General features: G+C 40.6%; 1 protein-coding gene across 1 annotated transcript in view; it reads left to right on the forward strand.

The window, feature by feature from the left end:
- LOC135408387 (isoleucine--tRNA ligase, cytoplasmic-like) overlaps positions 1 to 20043 on the forward strand; it is a gene marked incomplete at its 3' end in the record, with an annotated part of 32566 nt that extends 12523 nt beyond the window's left edge. Inside the window, exons 7-12 of the mRNA XM_064643560.1 lie at positions 5640 to 5757; positions 8444 to 8591; positions 9976 to 10063; positions 13625 to 13685; positions 15290 to 15385; positions 19902 to 20043. Of these exons, the coding sequence (XP_064499630.1) occupies positions 5640 to 5757; positions 8444 to 8591; positions 9976 to 10063; positions 13625 to 13685; positions 15290 to 15385; positions 19902 to 20043 (653 nt within the window). The remainder of the gene's footprint in view (positions 1 to 5639; positions 5758 to 8443; positions 8592 to 9975; positions 10064 to 13624; positions 13686 to 15289; positions 15386 to 19901) is intronic.
- Positions 20044 to 21092: the final 1049 nt, after the last annotated feature.

Here is a 21092-nt window from a genome sequence, read left to right on the forward strand (position 1 = left end):
TTAAAGACAGTTGTCAGCTCCACTGAGGGACAGAGCCCTGGGAGGAGGTACCAGGGAGTGTGAGGGGAGAGTTGGACCTCTGGAATCACACCCTGCCTTCCCTGAGCCAGGCCCAACAGGCACACAGGGCACATGGTGGGGAGGATTCCCTCTCCTCTCTCCATCTTACTGAACACATTGAGTAAAGGGATATGGAACAATGACAAGTTCCTGCCTGGAACAGCAGATGTGCCTGTTCTGGGGCTGCCTCACCCTCCCAAGTGCCTTTTGCAGTAGGTATGAGGCTCTGCAGTGCAGCTGAACAATGAGGATGATGATTCATGGAGCAGTGAGGTGTCACTGGGCTAAGGCAGTCTCTTCTCCCAGGGAACAAGCAATAGGACAAGAGGAAATGGTCTCAAGTTGCACCAGGGGAGGTTTAGATATTTTTTTTTTTTTTTTGTAATATTCTATCACTGTAGGGGTTGTTGAGCACTGGAAGAAGCTCCAAGAGAAGTGGCTGAGCCACCATCCCTGGAGGGATTTCAGATGTGTGGATGTGGCACTTGGGGACATGTGTTAGTGGTGGCCTGGGCAGTTAAGGGTGGACTCTGATCTTAAGGATCTTTTCCAACATAAACCATTCAGTGATTCTATGACTTGCACGGTGTGAAAGCACAGTAGAAACACTTCTTAAGTACTTCTGTACCTGAAGAAGGTACACTTGAGTCCTTTTGTGTAGTAAGAACTTTGTATCATGGCTGTGCACTGAAAACTGTGCTTTTACTGTGGAAACACAGCCAGTATGGGGCATCCTTTGGTGATGGGGCTTTTTGTTTGTTCCCTCCACTGAACTCATTTCATTGTTCCAGCTTTAGTTTTCCTTTTAGGGAGGTTATTAAGAGGGCACTTCCTCACCCTTTGGACTCGTAGTGCTGTCCTTGATTTTTTTTTTTTTTTTTGTAGCAACAGGCTCAGAGTGCCACTTCTAAGGCACCTGAAGAGGTTGTAGGTAGCTCCTGAAACAGGAACATTTGCCTTGGGTTGCCTGACTCCCTTTGTGTAGCTTTGGTTTTGTTCATGCTCCATGTTCTCCAGATAAGCTCTGTCAGTAAATTCAGTGCCTTAGCCCTTCTCAGTGAGAGGATGAATGGGGACACCCCACTGAGAGGACTGGGTTGGTGTAAAGGTCAGAGATTTTTTTCTCTTCTATGTAAGCAGTAAAACAGTTGTTTTTCCTGCATGTGGAGTTTATTCAGCACTGAACCAGAATGATTGCAGAACAAAAGCTCTCTGGGTCCTAATAGAAATCACCAAGACTTTTTGTGTATTCCATGACTCTATTCCCTAGAGTCTATAATTCATTCTCTGGAGAGATACTGGTCATAAGAAATCTGTTTTGTCCATTTTTCTACTAGCTACCTGCATTTTTTCCCCTTTCTTGTATTTTCTTGGTGCATTGAGTGCTGTAGTCCCCTTGTTGTCTTCTCACTGTTCCAGTCCCTGTTTTATCTTTTGAAGGAGGAATACACTGAACTCCTGTGGATGATCTTTGGGATAAGTCTAGCAACAGTTTTATATATTCAAATTTTCTCTTTACAGGTATTTTGCACTTTTGGCTTGATTCATAATCTTTCAGCTCACTGATCCAAAGATTACAGCTTGGAGTTTAGACCTGGAGCAGGATGATCTCATGTCCAGTGTTTTTTGAGTACTTTTTTGGTTTGTGGTTTGTTGTTTTGTTTTTTTTTTGTCCCCAAGCATCTGTTTTTGATGGTTGCTTCCTTTTTGATTTCATCTTGTCTTTAAAGTATTTTTCACTAGTCCCAGAAAAACCTTCTTCCTCAAAAACTCTGCTGCTTTTGGTGCTGTTAGGATGGAGCCAGCTTGCTGAGCTGTGTAGGTGACAGGGCTTCTTCCATAGGGAGGTGCTTGTGGATGGGTTTATTTGGGAAGTCTGTAGAGGCTATAAAATTGTCCTTTTATCTTGCTATTGAACTGATGTGAGGTGGCACAGCAATAATTTTGTTCATTTATCTGTAGGATATGTTGAAATCACACACCTCTACATCCAGCTGTCATCATGCTCTGCCCACCTCACTTTCAGTCTTTGTCAGTAACTGAGTTTACAGCTCCTGGGTGTTTTTCTTTAAAAAGGGAGAAAAGCACTTTAAGGTTTTGAAAATAATTGGTCGGTGTTAGTAAGGAGTACTTCAATTTTCTGAAAAGCTGAGAGTTCTCAAGCCTTTAGAAAACCCTTAGATACTGATCACTGCAAACAGAGCCAGCTGATCCCTTGGAGTCACCTGATCCCCCAGAGGAATGGCATTAATCACTTGTGAGGCTCTGAGATCAGATCTTTCCCTTTGATGTGAACACACCTGTTTGAGAAGTGCACCTTGCTTTGGCATCTGCTGGAGGAGACTGAGAGATATTGGATTTTGTGTGGGTTGCCAGGGCTGTTTTGAGTGTTGCACTGACTGATTCAGTATCTTCTGGAAGCAGAATCTCCCTCTGTAGGAGTTTTATTATGTCCATGTGGTGTTTGCCTGGTGTGTGTGTGACTTGGATGAACAAATATTGTAGCAAGGTTCAAGTTTCTTGGATGTTATTCCTGTGGAGAGAGGAGCTCAGTCTTGGAACCAGTTGCATCATCCCCTCCTGGCACTTCAGTAACAACAAACTGTTTCCAATTTGTGTCATTCCTTTTGGAAGTTAAACATTCCTTGCATCTTTTGGGGACCAGATTCTCTATCAACAAGAGGCTGAAATGTGCATCTTGAGTTCACCTTTCCCCAAAGTGCATTTTTCAGTAAAGAAGTGTGTCAGTGCTGCTCCCACAGCCAAGAGGATGCAATTAAATTTATTTACATTTGAGAAATTCAGCAGAATTAGAGGAATAGGGTTTGATTTCTCACTTCTGTGAGTAAACATTTTCTCTCTCACTAGAAAGGAGCTCTGTGGTTTCCTTAAGTTACTGTTTTTTTAGAAAGCACTGCAGTTTCAATTTTGAATTGCAAACCTGGTGCCTCTTTCTTGCAAAGTGCCAACATTTTGCAAACATAAGGGTTAAAACATGTTTTGATAGGTTATTGTCTAAAATATCATGTTCAATTTTTAAGCAAAATGTGACTCTTATTCTTAGAATCAGGTTCCTCTTTAGCAGGTGCTGTGTTTTAGGTGGGCAGTGCTGCAGGGAGCCCTTTGGGAATCATCTCCTGTGCAGGTCTGATGGTCAGAAGTTCTTTTGTTAAGGAAAGCAATTAGATGTTTTTTGAGATAACAGAACAGCTTTTTTTGTAATGATAATGAAGACCATGGCATCGGGCAGCAATCTGGCCTCAATCATAATTCTTTTATTCCATTGGAATGGCTTTCTGAGGGGAGAGGTTATAAGAGACTACAAATGAGTGTTAGTTGTGACCTGTGAGGAGCTCTGGAGAGGTTTGGAAGCCCATCCCTGCTCTGCAGAGCACAGCTGGAGCCCTCGGTTTGCAATGGGATGGGATTGCCACAGGAGGGAGATGCTGGCCTGGATTGGGAGCTTGGCAGCTCCATGAAGTGCTCACCTTTCCTGAACACCTCCCTGAGATTAGTTATATTTACAGCTGAATTAAGTATTCAGTGTTGCTCTGAGTAGTTGTCTTTGATGCTGTTAGTAGGCAGTGCTCTATAGAAAGTATAGTGGAGCTTTTTTCTATAGGTATTTTAGTCACTGTTTTTGAAAGGCAAATAGAACACCTTCGGTAGGAATGCTGTCACTTGTCACAGTGTGCATTAATTATGCTCTGAGGTGGTAAGCATACATTTTAACTTATTTCTTTAACTCCCACAAAGACTTCTGCAGTTAGCCAGCTCAAATATATATGCTCAAAGCTGATGAAACTGTGTTGAGATGATTTGTATGCTTTATATTTATGAAAGGTCAAGTTGATAAACTTAAAGTCTCAGTTATAAAATAGATGCCCTCACTGCTGTGTTCCAGAGTTGGGTGGGGGTCAGGCAGCCATAACTTGCCTGTGGGTGACGTTTCTTACTTGGACAAGGTGACTTTGGAGTTGTGTGTGTAAGGTCAGGCACCTTTGGAGTGCACAGCCCTGGGAGACCTCTGGGTTTGGCTCTTCTGTGGCAGAGGGTCTCTGAGGCCTTTTCCATCTCAGACTTCAGATTATGCAATTTTTCTGATGTTAGTGATGGCTTGAGGGGAATTTGGGGCTTTTACTGGAGGCCCGTGGATGGATCTGAGTGGATTGCACATCTTTCCCATAGAACAGGCTGTATTTTCTTCAGCTGCCCAATCTGCAGAGTGATAATTATTCTGATTAAGGCAGCGTGTGACTTCCATGTCAGCAAGCCAGGGCATGTCTTTTGATATTCTTATTTTAGGCTACAGATAAAATCAGTGCAATAGTCTACTTGTGTTTTTTGTTGAAGGTTATAATTTCAAACACAGGAGGCAAGACACTGACTGAAATACGGGTCCAGATTCTCAAGCACAAAATGACAGCCTGCAGAAAAAAGTGCTGCTTGCCAGGATGGGGTTGGTTGCTTAGCGATGAGCTTTTTATCTGCAAAGGGACCCAGAAAAGGGATCAGAGTGGTTTAAAAACATAGTTGGAATAAAGGAGCTTTTAAAGTCAGCAGAGTTTTAATGATTTGGATGGGGTTCTAAATGACAAGACTCTGCAGAAGTTCTGGTTTGTGAGTTGGGTTTGGTGTGATTATTTAAGGCTTGCCCTCTCCTGCCTTAGAGCCTGCAGGCTGTACCACTAAGTGTGCAAGTCAGTGAGACCTGATAAGCTGATAAATGTTGGTGATGCTTTAGTAAACCCTGCAGTATTAAAGTTTTGTCTGCCACGTGGACATTTGAGGAGTTGCTGTGTGAAGTATGTTTCTCTTCCAGCTTCTGTCCATCTTGAGCATTGCCTCAATTTGTCATATTGTAATATTAAGTGCTGCCTTCATTATTTTAAGGAAACATAAGGATCCAAATAAACCACAGGCTGTATTGAAGATTTCTTAAACAGAGTTAAATCTTAATGTGAGACTGTGATCTTGGAGAGGAACTGGGTCCAGAGGAGAACATTAAGTTGTGGGACCATAAAACTGAGTTCATTGTTTTTCATGGTTATCTGTGCCCCCCTGTGAAAAATGCTCTTCTGGTTGTCAAGATTTACTCAGGGTGGGTTGCAGGTGTCTTTGACCTGTATCTGCCTCTCTTCTGTAGCACTGGTTGCTGTAGTAGATGCTTAAGATTATGTGATAAGTGAGCAGCCATGTCACTACACATCTGTTCTTAAATTATAACTGATTTTAGCCTTGTTAATAGTTCAGATTTCAGGTAATCTTTGTGTTAAAGGAATCTGAGAAAGATTAGTCAGCAATGTGGATTTGTGTTTCATCTAAATACTGTGTGCTGTGCAGCCAGTGCATGGAATACCAAGCTTCTAGAATCAGCTAAAGCTAAAAATGTGCCAGAAATACAGTTGCAATTATCTCTTTCCTTTTGAGTTGCAAATACTGTCTTGAGTTGATGATTGATTGTTTAAAGAAGCTGTCATTTATAAGGAAACTGCAGCTAGAGCAGCGACCCCTTTTTTCAGTTTGTTTATTAAATGGGAAACACCAAGTGCTATTCCTTGTCCTTTGTGTCCCTCCAGGTGGGTTTTCAAGCAGCTGTATGACAAAGGACTGGTGTATAGAGGTGTTAAGGTCATGCCTTTCTCAACTGCCTGCAACACCCCACTGTCCAACTTTGAGTCCCATCAGAATTACAAGGTGAGTCAGTAAATGTGTGTGTTATGTGTTGTAATCATATCTCTCTATTGTGTTCAGTTTGGATTTGAAAAGCTTTAATACTGACTGCTTGGTAGTACCTAAGGATGTCATCACACTCCAAATTGGTAGTAAAAATCCAGGTAAATGGGTTAGTTTTTATCATGTTTTGCTGGATTTGTTTGGATCACTTGATCTGAGCCTTTTTGCCTGTTCTCCATTACAACTTAGAGATGTTTAAAGTACACACTTTGTTTTATTCTGGGAAATTACTCCCTCACTGGGCTCTCAGGGTGAGTATTACACTGTGTTGGGTTTTATGCTAAATTTTTAGAGGAGAGCTGCAGCTGTCCCTGTCTGTGCAGATCTGAAAAGAGGAGGGAGTTGAGATCTTCTGTGAGGGGATTAATAAGTGATGTCAAAGACTGTGTAGCAGTAGGATAATGGCTCTCTATTAATTTAGACTAGGAAATTCCAGGCAATGTTTTACCTAATGTAATGCATGATTTACTGGGATTTATAAAATGTTCCTTTAAAAGTGAATGACTAGATAAAGTAAGTGCAGCTTCTTGTTTGAAGTTACTCATGTTCATGTATGTGAAGGCACAACTTGTGTCTCGGTTGTCCAAATTTCATGTTAGTTTGTGGATAAAAGGTTTTGCATCTCTTCCAGTCCTGACCCAGGCCTCTGTATCCTTCTGTCATAAATCTTTCACTTCTATTGTTGCAGCAGAGAACTAGCACAGATTGTACATCTGGTTTCTTTTACATCTTGCCTAAAAACAAGGGCAGTGTGCTGGCCAAAAATAGTGTTTTTAAAACAAATGTTTAAATAGAGTTGTAGTACAATGCAGCCCACAGATAATGGAGCTTTCAGTATTGCTGAGGGGTATTTGTACTGAAGAATATAGGGTTTGTGATTTATGAAAGTGAGATTTGCAAAAATATCTTGGTATTTGTGACTGTCTGATAAATGAAGTAATTATTTTGCTTGTCCCTATTAACTGACATTTCATATGGGCTCAGATTAATGAGCTGTGGTTAGAACAAAGACTATTTTTTTTTTTTTTAATGTGTGTGCCCCTTTTCCTTAGAGCCAAAGCTCTTCTCTTTTCTTGAGTCTTAATGAAATATTTAGATGCTGTTTCTTACTCTAGAACCAGTAGAGTGTGTGGTGAGGGTGCTGCTCTGCCACTTCATGCAAAAATGATCCTTCTTGTCTGCTAGAAGTGGCGTTTGGGGGCTGAAATGCTGAGGGCCGTGAGCTGGCAGGGTTTGTTCTTGCTGAGCACAGTCTTTTTGGGGTGTAAGGCATCTGTTGGCTTTGGCACTGTGGAAATCAGCCTTTAGCTTCTGCTTAGTGATCCTCTGGGAATTTGGACATGGGTCAGCAGCAATAGGACACAAGAAACGTGTTTAGAAACAGTGAGGTGTCTAATGTACATTCGAGTAAAGCGTGTCAGAGCTTGTGTTACGTTTAACTGAAGAAGTGGTGTCTTAGGTAGATTTGTAACAGATAAAACACTATACAGTGCCCTTACCTGGCAGCCTGGATGCTATTTTTTTATGCTTTGCCCATTGTTTTCATCTGCCTGATCAACTCTGTGTTCAGAAGATGAAGTGAGTGGCCCTCAGTGCTGCTGAGCAGTCGGGGCTGTGCTGAGAGCTCGATCTTTGCCTGGTATTGAGCACAGTCCATGGGTTATGTAATATTTATGTTTTACTGTTGACTGCACCAGATGTTCACAGAAAATTCCCTCTGGAGCAGCCCTTAGCTCAGCCATAAATAGCTGCCTGTCCCATGATGCCATTAACTGTTCCATGATGCTGGATGGAAACCAGAGCTCCTCGCACGAGACGTGCTCAGGCGACAGGACCTCTTGCTGTGGGTAGGGCCTGTGTGCAGGGCACCCTCTTTCTGTTTGGCATTTAAAATGAACAGTGAAAATTTCACATTTGCAGGATTAGGCTTGCTCTTACAATCAGCTTTTCATAAGAGGTGAAATGTGAAGTGACTGAATAGGGTTGTACTCGGCTGAAAGAAAAACTTGTTTTCAGGGCATTGTTTTGACTCATTTGAAGGTGAAGTTTTATAGAGTAGCTGACAAAGGTCTCCTTCCCTGAGATTTCTTTTACTCCTAAATATTGATATACTCTTGTTTTTAAGTACCTCAGACTTTTTTCCCCCCTTGTTAACAACAATGAATCATTTTCTGTGATGTCTGTTCTTCCTAATCACTGACTGTAGAGGAAAATGTGGGAAAGGCTTTGTGTAGCAGTATCCAAGAAACTGCTGATTTTCTTGACACTTGAGATTGATTCTAAACTTTTTAAAAGGGATTATGAGAGGTACCTGAGGGAACTGGCACTCAGTTCTCTTGGGTGTTTTGGCAGCGAATTCCCAAAATCTCGCTGCTAGTCTTGAGTTTTTAACCCTGTAGCCTTGTTGGACTGTCAGTCTGCACTGGTGTAACAGAGGAGCTCTGACTGCTGCTCTCTTCTGGCATTCTGATGCTGCTACTTCACCTTCTCCCACTGCAGTGATGAATGAGGCCAGTTGCAGGACGGGTGTGGGTGGCTGGCAGTAGTAGTTAATATGTCTTAGATTTGCATTTTCTCACTAATACAGGCAGTCAGCCTTTTTTGCCTCCTTCTCTTTTTTACCCTTTGGCTTTATCTTGTTTTTCAGGATGTTCAAGACCCTTCAGTGACTGTGAGCTTCCCACTGGAAGAAGATGCCAATGTTTCTCTGGTTGCTTGGACCACTACTCCCTGGACCTTGCCCAGCAATTTGGCCCTTTGTGTTAATCCAGAACTGCAGTATGTAAAAGTGAGAGGCAAGTGTTAGCTCAAGGTGACATAGAATAAACACTTCTTCCTTCAGTGCCTGCCAATATGTACTTATGTTTTGTGTTGTGGACTGTTTTATGCTAAATTGGTAGCACTTTGGGGCTGAATCAGTGTTAGTTTGAAGGATGAGATTTATTTCATGTGTGGCTGATTTCTGACTGCTGTGCCCTTGTTATTTTACAGGCATTGTGAGGGCTGTTCCCTAAAAAATACTGATAGGTGGAATAAAGAATAAGAGAGACAGGGAAGTGTGACTGGATGTCCAAAGCTTTTTTTCTCTCTTCCTTTCTTGGGGCTCAGACTCATGAACAACTTGCTGCTCTGTGGCAGCTGAGTTGCAGTAACTGAACATCTCTGTACTCTTTACCCATAACAGACCCAAGATGGCACATCCTGGTCTCTTGAAATTGCAGTTGTCTTTAATGATACCATCATCTACAAACACACCTCCCTTTTTTTTTAATTTAAATAAAATACTAGGTAGGAATTTCCAGTTCCAACATAACCATGTATATCTAGTGTGTGCCTAAGGTGATATTAAACATGAAGTTGTGCAGGCCTTTACAGTAAACTCCATGTGTTTGGATTTTCTTTCTTCTAAGAGAACTAAATATATGTCAGTTTTCAAAGGTTTTAACGTAACTTTGGTCATCTTACAAAGAATTGCTGAGTAGTTTCAGAAATAGCACCAGCACCTGCCTGAGATGCTGAGTTCTTGGGTTTAGATGTCTGTGGCCACTGCTGTGGGACAGTGACCCTGATTGAGTTGGCAGGGTAGCAGTCTGAATAAAATTTGTCACTGAAGTTAAAAAATCAGGGTTTTTTTTTTTGAGTAGAAAATGAGTATCTTTTACAAAATTTAATTTTTTTTTTGTCATTTACTTCCTCTGTAAAGAAATCCAATCATGTAATTAACTGGAAGAGCAGATCTCAGAAAGGCAGTATGGAATGCAATTGTTACACCCAATGTCCACTTAATAATATTGATTTTATGTAGTAATTGTCCATCTTGCAGTTGTTTCCCTCTGTTTCAGTTGCAAATATTGGAACTTTTCAATTGCTCTTTTGTTTGGCTCAATGATAGTAGACAAGATGGGGTATTTCTGTCTCTGGAACAGCAAAACAAAAAAAGCCAGTGGACTGGCTTTCATCCTGTGGCTTCTGTTTAAACCTGACTCTTGGAAAGTGCTCCTTAAAGTCACTGAATGGGGAAGGAGCATCTGGAAAGTCATGGTTGATCAGCAGGATTATTGTGGGCAATTTTATAGCTACACTGACACCATCTTGCATATATTGAAAGGTTTCATAATGGTGCAAATGAGGGGATTAAATCAAGATCTGTGTAACTCTTTGTTTTATTTTATATTCTAGATAATGCCACGGGGAAGTTTTATGTTCTGATGGAATCCAGGCTGATAGCACTGTACAAATCTGACAGTGAATATGAGATACTTGACAGGCAAGTCCATAAACTATTACACTTGCTAACTTGCAGTGTTTTCCTAGATCAAAAGTGAAACATTTCAAGAAGATGGATTTCCCTGCATGTGTGTTTCTTGCAAAAATCTATAAGAGATTGAAATTTACTGGCACAAATAGTTTTGTGTGTGAAGCTACAAACAGGATAAAAGTTTCCTTGGCTCTCTTTGACAAAATACATATATTGGCTTCTCTTAAACCTTTTGCATAAAACATCACCCTGTTAAAGAGGTAAAATACAACTTATATTCATTGGCTCTCTTTATTCAGTCCTATGCAGTAGGCAAACAAACAAACCCCAGCAAAACCCCACACAACACAAAACCACAATAAGAAAGAATTGTAGACTAGAAAATTTTGAGAATAACACCATTTCTTCACTGGCATTAGCTATTTTTACCTTTATCTTTATCTTTTTTTTTTATGAAGCAATTGAAAGCTTTACATTTAAAAAAGGAGGTTATGTCTTACTTCAGCTAAAGAATTGCATGTGGTCCTTGAATTAGGGAAATAAAGAGCTGGAATGTTTAAGATGTTTCCTACTCTGATGGCTTATATTGTGATAGTTGAATAATTATTATTTTATAATTCTGCATTGATTTCTCTCACCCCAACTGAATGCTCTTGCTCTCTCACTTACTCTGTAACAATTTAAGCTGTACTCAGTTTATAAAGATGATTTTCAGTGCTCTCATTCTTCAGGATTGGCTGAACTTCCCATCTCCACAGTTTTTTTTTCTCCCTTCTGAGTCATCAGTAAAACCATTGAATAATGTCAGTGTTATGATAATCCTACCAGGATACCACTGGAAGTTTTCTTTTGGTCTGATACTGAATTAACAACTTTTTCTTTTGAAGTGGTGATGTATCCACCAGTTCAGGTGTTTGTGTGTGTCAGAATGAGATTTCAAAATGTCAAAACTCTTACTAACATTCAGATTTAAATCTTATTTGCTTGCCTACTATTTAGGGTGGTTAGTCTGCCTAAGAAAATTTGGTTTGTTCTGGCTTATTCTTGACAAGTTCATATTGTGTGTTTTTTAGCACTTCAGTTTTTAATCACCTAAAGTTGAAGGTGGTTGTTGGTCTGCCTGGTTTTTAGGTCCATTAGTACTGCAATTCGATCATGAAATAGAGGGATTGTATTCTTTTCCAGGCTTTTGAAGCCTCTTTAGGGTGTCTAAAGACTGAGCCTTCTACCAAACCCAGTCTTTTTTCTTAAATGCTTTTTAATGCATTTCCTTTAGACTTAACAAAAAAACCAAACCAAAACAAAAAACCCCCAAAACGAACAAACAAACAAAACCAAAAAAGGGCAAGCTGGTTGTATTAAATTTGTTGATCTGTTGTCTTCTGATTCCAAATCATTCTTTTAATGGAATGCAACCAATTTACCTTCGATCTGGTTGCACTCATTCTGTATCCAGGAAAGCACTGAATAATTTTGGCCTTTTTTGGTGTGGTATTTTTGTCAGAACTGTGAAGAACCTGCTCTCTGAGGCAATCAGACACATTTCAGATGTTGTTGCTTGTGTCTCTGGTTAGCTGTGTTTCTAACACACTCTCTCCAGTCTTTGATTATTTTTTAAACATGTCATTTTTTTTACTTCTGCCTTTCCAAAAGGCTCCTGGCAATTTTTATTCTCCTTGCAGAGCAGAATATTTTTCTTCTTTCTGTATTAGCGCTACAGTCTTCTTAAGCTGATTTTTTTCCCCCCTCTCTTTGTTATGTAATAAATTAGTTCTCTCAAATGTGACTTGTGAGACAATTAAGAGGTAGCTGGTAGTTGATTGGATCTTTGAAAGATTTACATCTATGAGTATATAAATTCATGGAAATGAACTTTCCCATTTCTACTTTGAACTTTTTGCTTTCTTTAACTCACTTCTAAATTCTCAAGCAGTTGGGCCCTTGAGGGAGAAATTCATGCAACTGCACCAAGTGCCAGGCTGAGGTCAGGGAATGATCTGATAGAAAATGTTGTGTTAGAAATAATCTGAACTTCCTGAGTGCTCTCAGACTTCCCACCCTCCCTCAGGCCTGACTTTGCTCTCCCTTTTCCTCCCAGGCTTTAGGGTGGGAATTTATTTCCCTGTTTCACTGATGAGGTGGCTTCCACCTTGATCAGGATACTTTCAACTGCTTTGCACAAATGGATTGGTCTGGGTGTATTACTCCAGTTTTGGCCAGGGAGTGGCTTGTTTTATTTAGCAGGGGTAGATATGAAATGAGTCTTATTAGTATAACTTAGGTCACAAGAAGGCAGCACTGTATAAATCTTCAGCTTGAAGTCCAGGACTTCAATAAACAAAATGAAAAGCAGGACTGTGATCCACAACCTTTACCTTTCACTGACTTTCTGTGAAATAAGAATTTAACTGCCCTTTTTTTTTTGTTTTTGTTTTTTAAGCCAGTTCTAGTGCTTCACATTCTGCATCTGAGCATTCCCATATCTGTGTGGCTGAGCACTGGGATGCTTTTCCCTCATCTGATCCCGATTAAGCACCTCAAACATTCCTAAGGCTGTTTGCAATATAAAATATATAAACCATCTGCAGAGCTGTGGCTTAAAATAGAGGTCTCCCCTCTTCCTAGAGGATATTGTGTGTGCTGAGCTGAGGAGTCATGCTCTTTAACTTGGCATTAGAGACTGCTGGAGGTGCTTTCTGTGCCATGAAACAGCTTTGAAGAGTTCCCTGCTTTGAAGTAGTCGAGTGTTTTATGGTTTGACCATTGTTTGGGAAGTTATAGATCAAGAGTATAGGGAAGGACCACAGCTGTGACACTTAGTTATCCCATCTGTTAGATTAAGTTATGTTTTAGGTAGATTCTTTTTTCCCCAAATTGGACAATGTAAGTGCTTTCAGGAGAGTTCTGAGCTGTGAATCCCAGCCTCATCACTGTCTTTGCCAGCTGTTGTCAGGAGCCTGAAGGGAGCCACATCTCCAGGCTCTGTCTATGTCTTACAGTTCTTGTCTGGCTCAGTTGGTCCCTCAGTTGTCCCTGTCTGTGTTGGATCATTCTCTGAGATGCCCATGGAGAGTTTGGATGCCCAGTTTTAGCCTAAGGAATGAGGCATCTGAGCTTTAAAGACTGCAGTACCCTGTTTCACAACCTTCTGTGCACATCCCCTCAGCTGCTTTGGGGCAGGGCTTGTTCAGTTCTGTTGGACGTGCTGGGCTGAAGAGCTTCATTCTTATGAATACTGTGTTTCATCCAGAGGCTTCTTGCCCAGCTTTACCAGAAAAAAAAATTGTCATTAATGCTTAATTCATCTATTAATTTACATTGACTGCTTGATTGAAGATCCATCAGATAGAAGTGTACCTGATGATTATTAGCAGAGATGCATTGAGAGACACTGGTTTTTTTGTCCAAGTCCAAATTGCCAAAGTGGCATAGAAAAGGGAAGCAAATATTGAGGGAATACTTTTTCTTCACTTTATGAAATCAAATTCTCTCAGGGATGGGGAAAAAGTAAATAGGAAAAAAGCAATTTTCGAGTTGTTAATTTGTTTTCGTGTAAATCTTTTCCCTCAGGTTTCCTGGTATTGCTCTTAAAGGCAAGAAATATAAACCACTCTTTGAATATTTTATTCAGGTAAGATGAACAAGTTTGGTGTTTGTTACAGGATGCAAAGATAAAAATAAAACCTATTCTCAGTATTCCTTGTTTATATAAAGAAATCCTGTGTCCTAATAACAAACTCCAGGTTTTACTGAAGTACTTTAAATCCTAGTTAAAGGCTGAAAAACAGAATGCTTTTTTCTGTATTTTTTTCCTTTAAGTTTTAAATACACCTAAGTAAGAATTCAGTGATAAATAGAAGTTTGATTTCAGATTGCATAGAAGCTTTCAATACAAATTAATAAATAGGTAGTATTCTCTCAGCTTCTCATCTGTTGAGCTGCTCTTGTCAACCTATTGAGTCCACAAGTTTGGTCTTCACAAGAAAATGACTTTGGCTGTGAATAAGTCATAGACATGTCATGGTTTCATTGTAGAGTTAAAAGCCTTTGCTGGAAAACCTACTGATAGATCAGATTTATATGGATACAGCATTTAAACACTGCATTAAGTCTGGTGTGGTTAATGGTGCTACAGATAGTAGAATATGTAGCAATAGGAGAGGGGGTAGAGAATTTTTATATTTTTTTTTAAACAATCTGATTAAAAATGGATTCAGCTTTTCCAAGAGAAGAAGTGGCTTTCCAGCACTGCTGGCCAAGCAGCTGGTAACTCCTGGAAGGGATTTGGTCACTTGTGACACCATCTGTCCTGAAGCGTGTGCAGGAGTCAGGGTGAGAAAACCTCTGTGGGGAGCAGGGTCTGATACCTCCAGTGAAAAGTCAAACACAGCTGAATCTGAAAAATTGCACTGTGGATGTAAAGGTTTGGAGTGGACACATTTTGTGAGTCCTGCTGGACTTGTAAGGAGCAGATGGGCATCTTAGCATTTTTTATTTTTTATTTTTTATTTAGAACTGAGGTCTTATCTCAAAATATTTCTCCTCAGAACAAGCCAAATCTAATATTTTGTAGCGTGTTTGGTTCAGCTGTGACTGCAGTAATGTTTTTTTACTATTTTTGGATTAAGGAATAGAAAATAGCTCTTTATTTTTCATTAGCTATGTCCTGAGCACACTGAAAATTGTCAAATCTTTTCTTGGCAGTTTTTTCTGGGTATTCTTTTATTTTTATTTGATATTTACCACCCTCTTATTCTGTGAGGGAAATAAGGAAAATGTGTAAGAGCAAATTATAAGACTGTAGACTATAAGAGCAAACTTCTTTTTTTTTAAAAGTTAAGAGGTATAGTGGGCATAAAAAATGCAAGGAGCATCCTGCACCTTTCCTGGTTGTATCCTCAAGTTCAGGAGTGTATTGTTCACAGTCTGTTAAGCACAGAAGTGTGTGAAGATCTGTGGCTTGAAGAGTAATTGACTTTAAGGCCTTCTAGAGAGGTGTTGGATTTAATCACATTTGACACTGTTCAAATGGAGGATGCAGCCTGGCTGGCTGGGCTATAGGAAATCGTTAAATGTCAGCAATGTCACATTTTACTGTGTCACTTATTTTCAGTGCAGCTCTTTGGTCTTATGTGTGGCTTGTGGCTCTTTGGGGTTCTTAAGAATTCTGTTTTGCTGTGTATGTATGTATGTGTGTGTGTATATATATATGGAAACCATCTTTTTGTGTTACAGTGCAAAGATAAAGGTGCCTTTTCTGTGGTGGTGGATGGTTATGTGAAGGAGGAGGAAGGCACAGGTGTTGTACATCAGGCTCCTTATTTTGGTGCTGTGAGTATGAACTGCAATTAACACAACTGCCATGTTAATTTTGTTCCACACACATACCTTGGCTTTCCAGCTCCTGGGGACTGTCTGTCAGGGTGATTGATGTTAAACAGTCTTCACATTTGCTCCTTACAAATGTAAGAAAGCCATGTAGCACTGTATTCTAAGGAGCTCTTCTGGGGAGGCTTTTGTGTCCCTTGATTTTGGTTATTGTTGTGGGGTGTGAACTCACCCTTGTATCTTCTGAGTGTCACTGATCTCAGCTTTTCCCAAAGTCTAAAGTTAGAGCTTGGAGAAGGACTGAACTGTGGCACTGATGGTCCAAACTGGCTTTGCTAAGTGGTAATTTAGGATGGTAACAGCAGTTCTGCTCAGCACACTGCCCCTCTTCAGCGTTTCAATGTCATTACTCGCTGGGCTTTTAGAGAATGAGAAAATGATTTCACTGCTTTTGTCCTGAGACTTCATCCCTTGGCGTGAAAGGATTTGGTTGCACTCCGTTCTTTTTTTTTCTGCCTTTATTGTCCTTTCCCTCAGTCTGTTCTTTTCAAGGTTGAGAGGAATAATTTTTCATGGATTTAATCATTCCAGTTTTTAGACACATGAATTAAATGCACTACTTTAGGCTTATTGTCCTTTTTGTATCATGTCCTGTCTTCAGCCATTATCCAAAGATGCCCTCAAAAAACTTGCAGTAGAGCTGCCAGTGCCTAGCAATTACCAATGCTTGGACCATGAGCTCTCTCATAATTTCCAGAAGCTGTTGGCATTAGGAACAGACCTCTTTGTATTCATGTGAAATAGCCCATCCTTTTCCATCCTTTTCCCCCTGCATTTTTCTGAAGGGTACATCCATTGTGGTGGTGTTTCCCTTGTCAAGATGAACACTGATATGAAAAGATGTGCCAGCTTAATATAGCTGTGAATAAAGGAAATTAGACTGGGCTATGTTAGCAGTTATAAAGAAATTAATGGTAACTGGGGAAGTGTCTTAGGGAGTGTAAAGCCTATCCCACTGCTGATTGTCAGACTGCCCTATAGCCAAACCTTGGATTTGCCAGAGGGTGAGGGAGCAGACATGGTTTTGAGTCAGGAGCTCTTGCTGTAGGAGGTGAAGGAAGGGAAGAAGCTGCCAGTAGAGCCAGAGCTCTGGAAGAACCTTTCCCTTGGCTGCTCTGTTGGTGGTTTGTGTGTTTGCACAATACAGTGAAGTTGTTGGAAAGGATGACTGTCCAGTCAGAGCAAGGATTATCTGCACTCTTTTATTTGTTTTTGTTATAAGCCCACTGAGATTTTTAAACAGAGGGGAAAAAAACCCTTTTCTCTCTCTCTCTTCCTCTCTCTCCTTCCCTCTCCCTCTCTCTCTCTTTGAAAGTTAGCAATTACTTTTAAAACCTTTTCATTAAAATAACATGAAAGGCTCACAGAGGGTCCTGGTTTGGGTGCAGTAATTCAGTGTACAGTAGGCTCTGTGTAGAATAGAGTGTTACAGAGTTGGCATTTTATGTTGGCCTTTAGACAAGCTCAGATGAAAGGGACATAGTTCATGATGGCACACAGGACTGTCTTCCTGATTAATTGGCTTCTCTGCACCTTCCTGTGCTGTTGTGCTGAAGGTGAATAGGAAAGGGGTAAGTGGAGCAGGAGGAAAGGGTCAGAGGAGAAGAAATAGAGCACAGTCCTTCACAGGAAGCCTCATAGCTTGTCTCTATTCCTTTCCATCATCACTATAAATAAGTCTCTTTGATAAATGGAGATGGAAAGTAAGTTGGTTTTTTTTTCTTTAATCCTACTTACTGACTCATGTTCTGTATTGCTGATAGCTTAGAAATGTATCCTTCTCCAACAAAATAAAAAGTAAAAATTCACCTTCATTTAGTTCCAGGATATGTAGTTTCATTGCCTGGTGTGATGCATTTGCCAAATACAAGCTGCCACACAATATCAGAACACTCTATTATTTCAGCTCAAAAGGCATCAAAATTAAAGCTCCCAGAACAAGACAAACCTGTATTAAAAACTCGGTAAACTCATTGTACCTCCAGATTAACATGACACTAAAATTCAGCTGCTCGGGTATTTCATCACAGGTGGATGTACCTGCAGTCAGCTAAAAAAGCTTCGGTACCATTTTAATTCACACACAGATTTTTAATTTGCAATACTTCTAGTGTGTGTTCAGACTGAGTCACACAATTTTCATAGATCTGCTACTGATGCACTTTTAGTGCACTGCAGAAGTGTGCCTGTTTTTTGTTGAGGTGCTGAAGGTGAACCTTTTGACTTCACATTTTTGTTGTTTTGTTAAAATTTCAGATGGAAAAGATTTTGATTTCTCATCAGTGAGCTGTTTAATAGCTTCTACTTCATTCATTTTGTGTATTACAACTTTTGTATGTAATCTTTTGAGAGATTTAATCATGGCAGGGGTACAAAAGTGAACACTATGACTTCTATCCTGGAAAGAATTGATATTTGTTTTAGCTTTTATTTGAGTTCATCACTTGTGGGTTTCTGTATGTGTTGTGGTTACTGAAGCAGATCTTCATTAAATCAAGTGGCAGGTCAATCTGAAGAACTTTTCCATTCAAGCTCTTCAAAAGAAAGGAACTCACTGTAGAAAGCCATAATAACAAAGCCCTTTCCCTATCATTGGGTGCACCAGTGATGCAAATGGAACTGAGGCACCTCTTGGCTGGGGTCCTGTGAGGTGGCAGCTTTGTTTTGATGCCTGGGCAGGGTTGTGAGCGTGCCAGGCTTTGTGGTCTGTGCTGGCTGCTTGCTCAGAGTCTCTAACAATGACGTGTGCTCTGTCATCTGGCCTGTATTTGCAGCCCTGCTTGCAGAACCTCAGCAGTGACAGCTGAGGGAAGGGCTTAGCTCAGCTCTGTCTGAAGGGGCTGGGTGATCAAGGGGAGGCTGAATAATGGGGATGGCTGAATAAAGCTGCTGGAGAGGGGGGAGAGGCTGTGCTCTGGTGTAAAGGAGTGCTGCAGCTGAAGGGCTTGGTTGTTTCTGTGTGTAATGCCTTGGTGCATCAATGGACCAACTTCCCTGTCTCTGTGTATGAGTTTCATCTGTAAGAGCAGCATCTGGCAGATCTGGCTTGAGAGAGGTGGTGGCCACAGGGACTAGTGGGTGGGGTGGGAGGTACAGGGTGAGGGCCACTGAAGGGGTCTGGAAGCCCTGCCCTGGCACTCAGAGCTGGCTCCTCACCTGTGTTGGTTTGATCTGGGCAATTCAGGGAGCTGTGGAGCACTGGGCTGTTGAATCCTTATTCACACACTTGCTGCTGGTGTGGTTTCCTTGACCAAGGTGCACAGGTTGCTTTAGAGGGCAACTCCTGGGAAAGAGCTGCTGTGTTCAGTGCCAGGTAAATGAGCTGCCAGCACAGAGCAGGGAACAGTGCAGCTGCTGCCACACTGCAGCTTCTGTTTGACACTGCACAGACCTTCAGGGTTTGGCCCTGGAGTCTGTGGTTTCCTTTATTTTGTCAGAAAAATGATAGAGGAACCTCTGAGACTCCAGAAAGCCTGGATGCAGCTTAGGCAGGGCCTTCTCATTTGAGGAAAATGAAGTGATTTGAGGGGTGTGTTGGTCTGCAGCTGTTCCCTATTCCCTTCCCCTCCCACTCCCAATAATGTTCTCTTGCCTTAGGGTGAGAAATTGGGTCATCTGGGTGATAATTGGTTAAGATGTGGATTTACTGTGACTTCAGACTTTAAGTTAAAATCTGAACCTTTCTGTCCCGCTACTAATTTTGTTTTAATCTTTTCTACGATACCATTGTTGTTTAATGATGTTCAGGAAAGTCTGGAGTGACCCTCTTTTTTTTTTTTTTTTTTTCTTTTCTTTCCATATTTTTTTTTTTTTTTACTTCTTACTTGTACAGGAAATTAAAAATTTAAATGGAGACTGGCCAGGAAAAAAACCAACGATGTCCATGTGTGGTTCTTGGTCAGTAGCTTTGCCTATGGGCCAACAAAGTTTGAGAAACACAGATTTAAAGGCTTTGGATCTTTAAGACGTTCAGAAAATGGGATTTCTTACGTGAAGTGCCAGAATTAGATTGATTAAAACAACCTGCCTTCTGAAAAATGCTGTGTAGGCTGGTGAGCTGAACAGGGCTCTGGCTGGCACAGAGGATGATGTAGTGGTTGGCAGGTTCTTTGCTATGCAGTGGGAGCCTGAACCTGTTCACTGCATGTGTGTGTGTATTTACACACATAAAATACATGTGTGTGTGTATATCTGCATTTATGTACCTAAAAAACCATGCACGTATCCCCTCTACTAGGTGAGAGACCCTAGAGTCTGAAGAAATCATAGTTTTTCTGATGAATAAAACTACAATCCTACAGAATCTTTTCCTTGCACATTTGGGATTAGTGAGGGCTGAGTGTTTTGCTGTTCTTGCCCAGTCATCACGTTTTCTATTCAATATTTAAATTCTTGTTTTGGGAAGGGATATTTTAACCAGTGCTTTGTGTTCCTACAACTTGCTGCTTGTCTCTTGTAGGATGATTACAGAGTCTGCATGGATTTTAATATCATTCAGAAAGATTCTGTGCCCGTGTGCCCTGTTGATGCATCTGGCTGCTTCACAGCAGAAGTGGCTGACTTTGCTGGGCAGTATGTGAAGGTCAGTGGTCTTGGAGAAAGTAAATTACCTCTTTATTCAAGATAAATTTTATGTCTAGTAGAAATGTTCTTGTCTTTCTCTGAGTAGGTTTGTCTGCAGTGTGGGCCTGGTATGTGGATAAATTAAAATGTGTTTTAACGTTTGCAGCAAGGTTGGATTTGTTTATTACAGTAGCTGAGAAATAAAGAATTTGAAGTGTAAGTAATGTTGTGTATCTGTGGTGAGAGGGGAAAGGTGTATCTCCTGTTTGCATCCACTGCAGAAAGAGCCTCACACTTGCCTTCTTCCTTTTGGAAATGTCATGCACACAGTCTGTAGGCACATGTACCTCCCTCACCTCTGGATGACTCTGAATTCACACATGTCATCATTCAGTTTTTACCAACCAGTTAATGTTACATGACCTGTTAGAAGAGAGAAATCCAGTCATTTTCCCCTCTTGTGGGATGTGTTGCAATGTGAATTTTCTTGCCAATAGATGCCAGAGAATCCACGTAAAAGCAACCCACGTGAGCTCCAGATTGCTGCAACTACAAATCCCTAGCAGGGAGTGCCTCTTAAATTCCAGGTCCTAAGAAAATAATTTGGTTTTAGCCCTGCTGTTACAGTTTGATAGCAAAAGCATGTTCCTGTAAACACAATTTACTTGAAAAAGACTTAAAAAATTTTGTGTTGCATTTGAACTTAATCAACTCTCGGTGCTTCCTGCTATATATTAAGGCAAGTAGAACACTGGAGGCTCCACGTTTGGTTTCTTGCTGGTAGAAATCTGAACATAAGGCTCTTGGAAAATATTCTTATGATGCTGAATTTTTACCTTATGGATATTGCTGTATCATAAATCTGTGTGTATTTTCCCCCCCTTAATGTCATGTTGTTTGTTCAGTAGATGATCTTAAACTATTAATATACACCTTTCACTTCCAGCTTAACATGTAAACCCTGGTTAGTTAGTGAGGTATTTATTATAAATAAATATACATTATCAACCTCTGAAATTCAGTCACATTAGAGGAATGTGGTGTAGGGAAGTTTAAGTATTATGTAAGAAGCACTATGTGACTTCCA

This window comes from Pseudopipra pipra, unplaced genomic scaffold, assembly GCF_036250125.1.
Source record: "Pseudopipra pipra isolate bDixPip1 unplaced genomic scaffold, bDixPip1.hap1 HAP1_SCAFFOLD_402, whole genome shotgun sequence".
NCBI classification, from domain to species: Eukaryota; Metazoa; Chordata; class Aves; order Passeriformes; family Pipridae; genus Pseudopipra; species Pseudopipra pipra.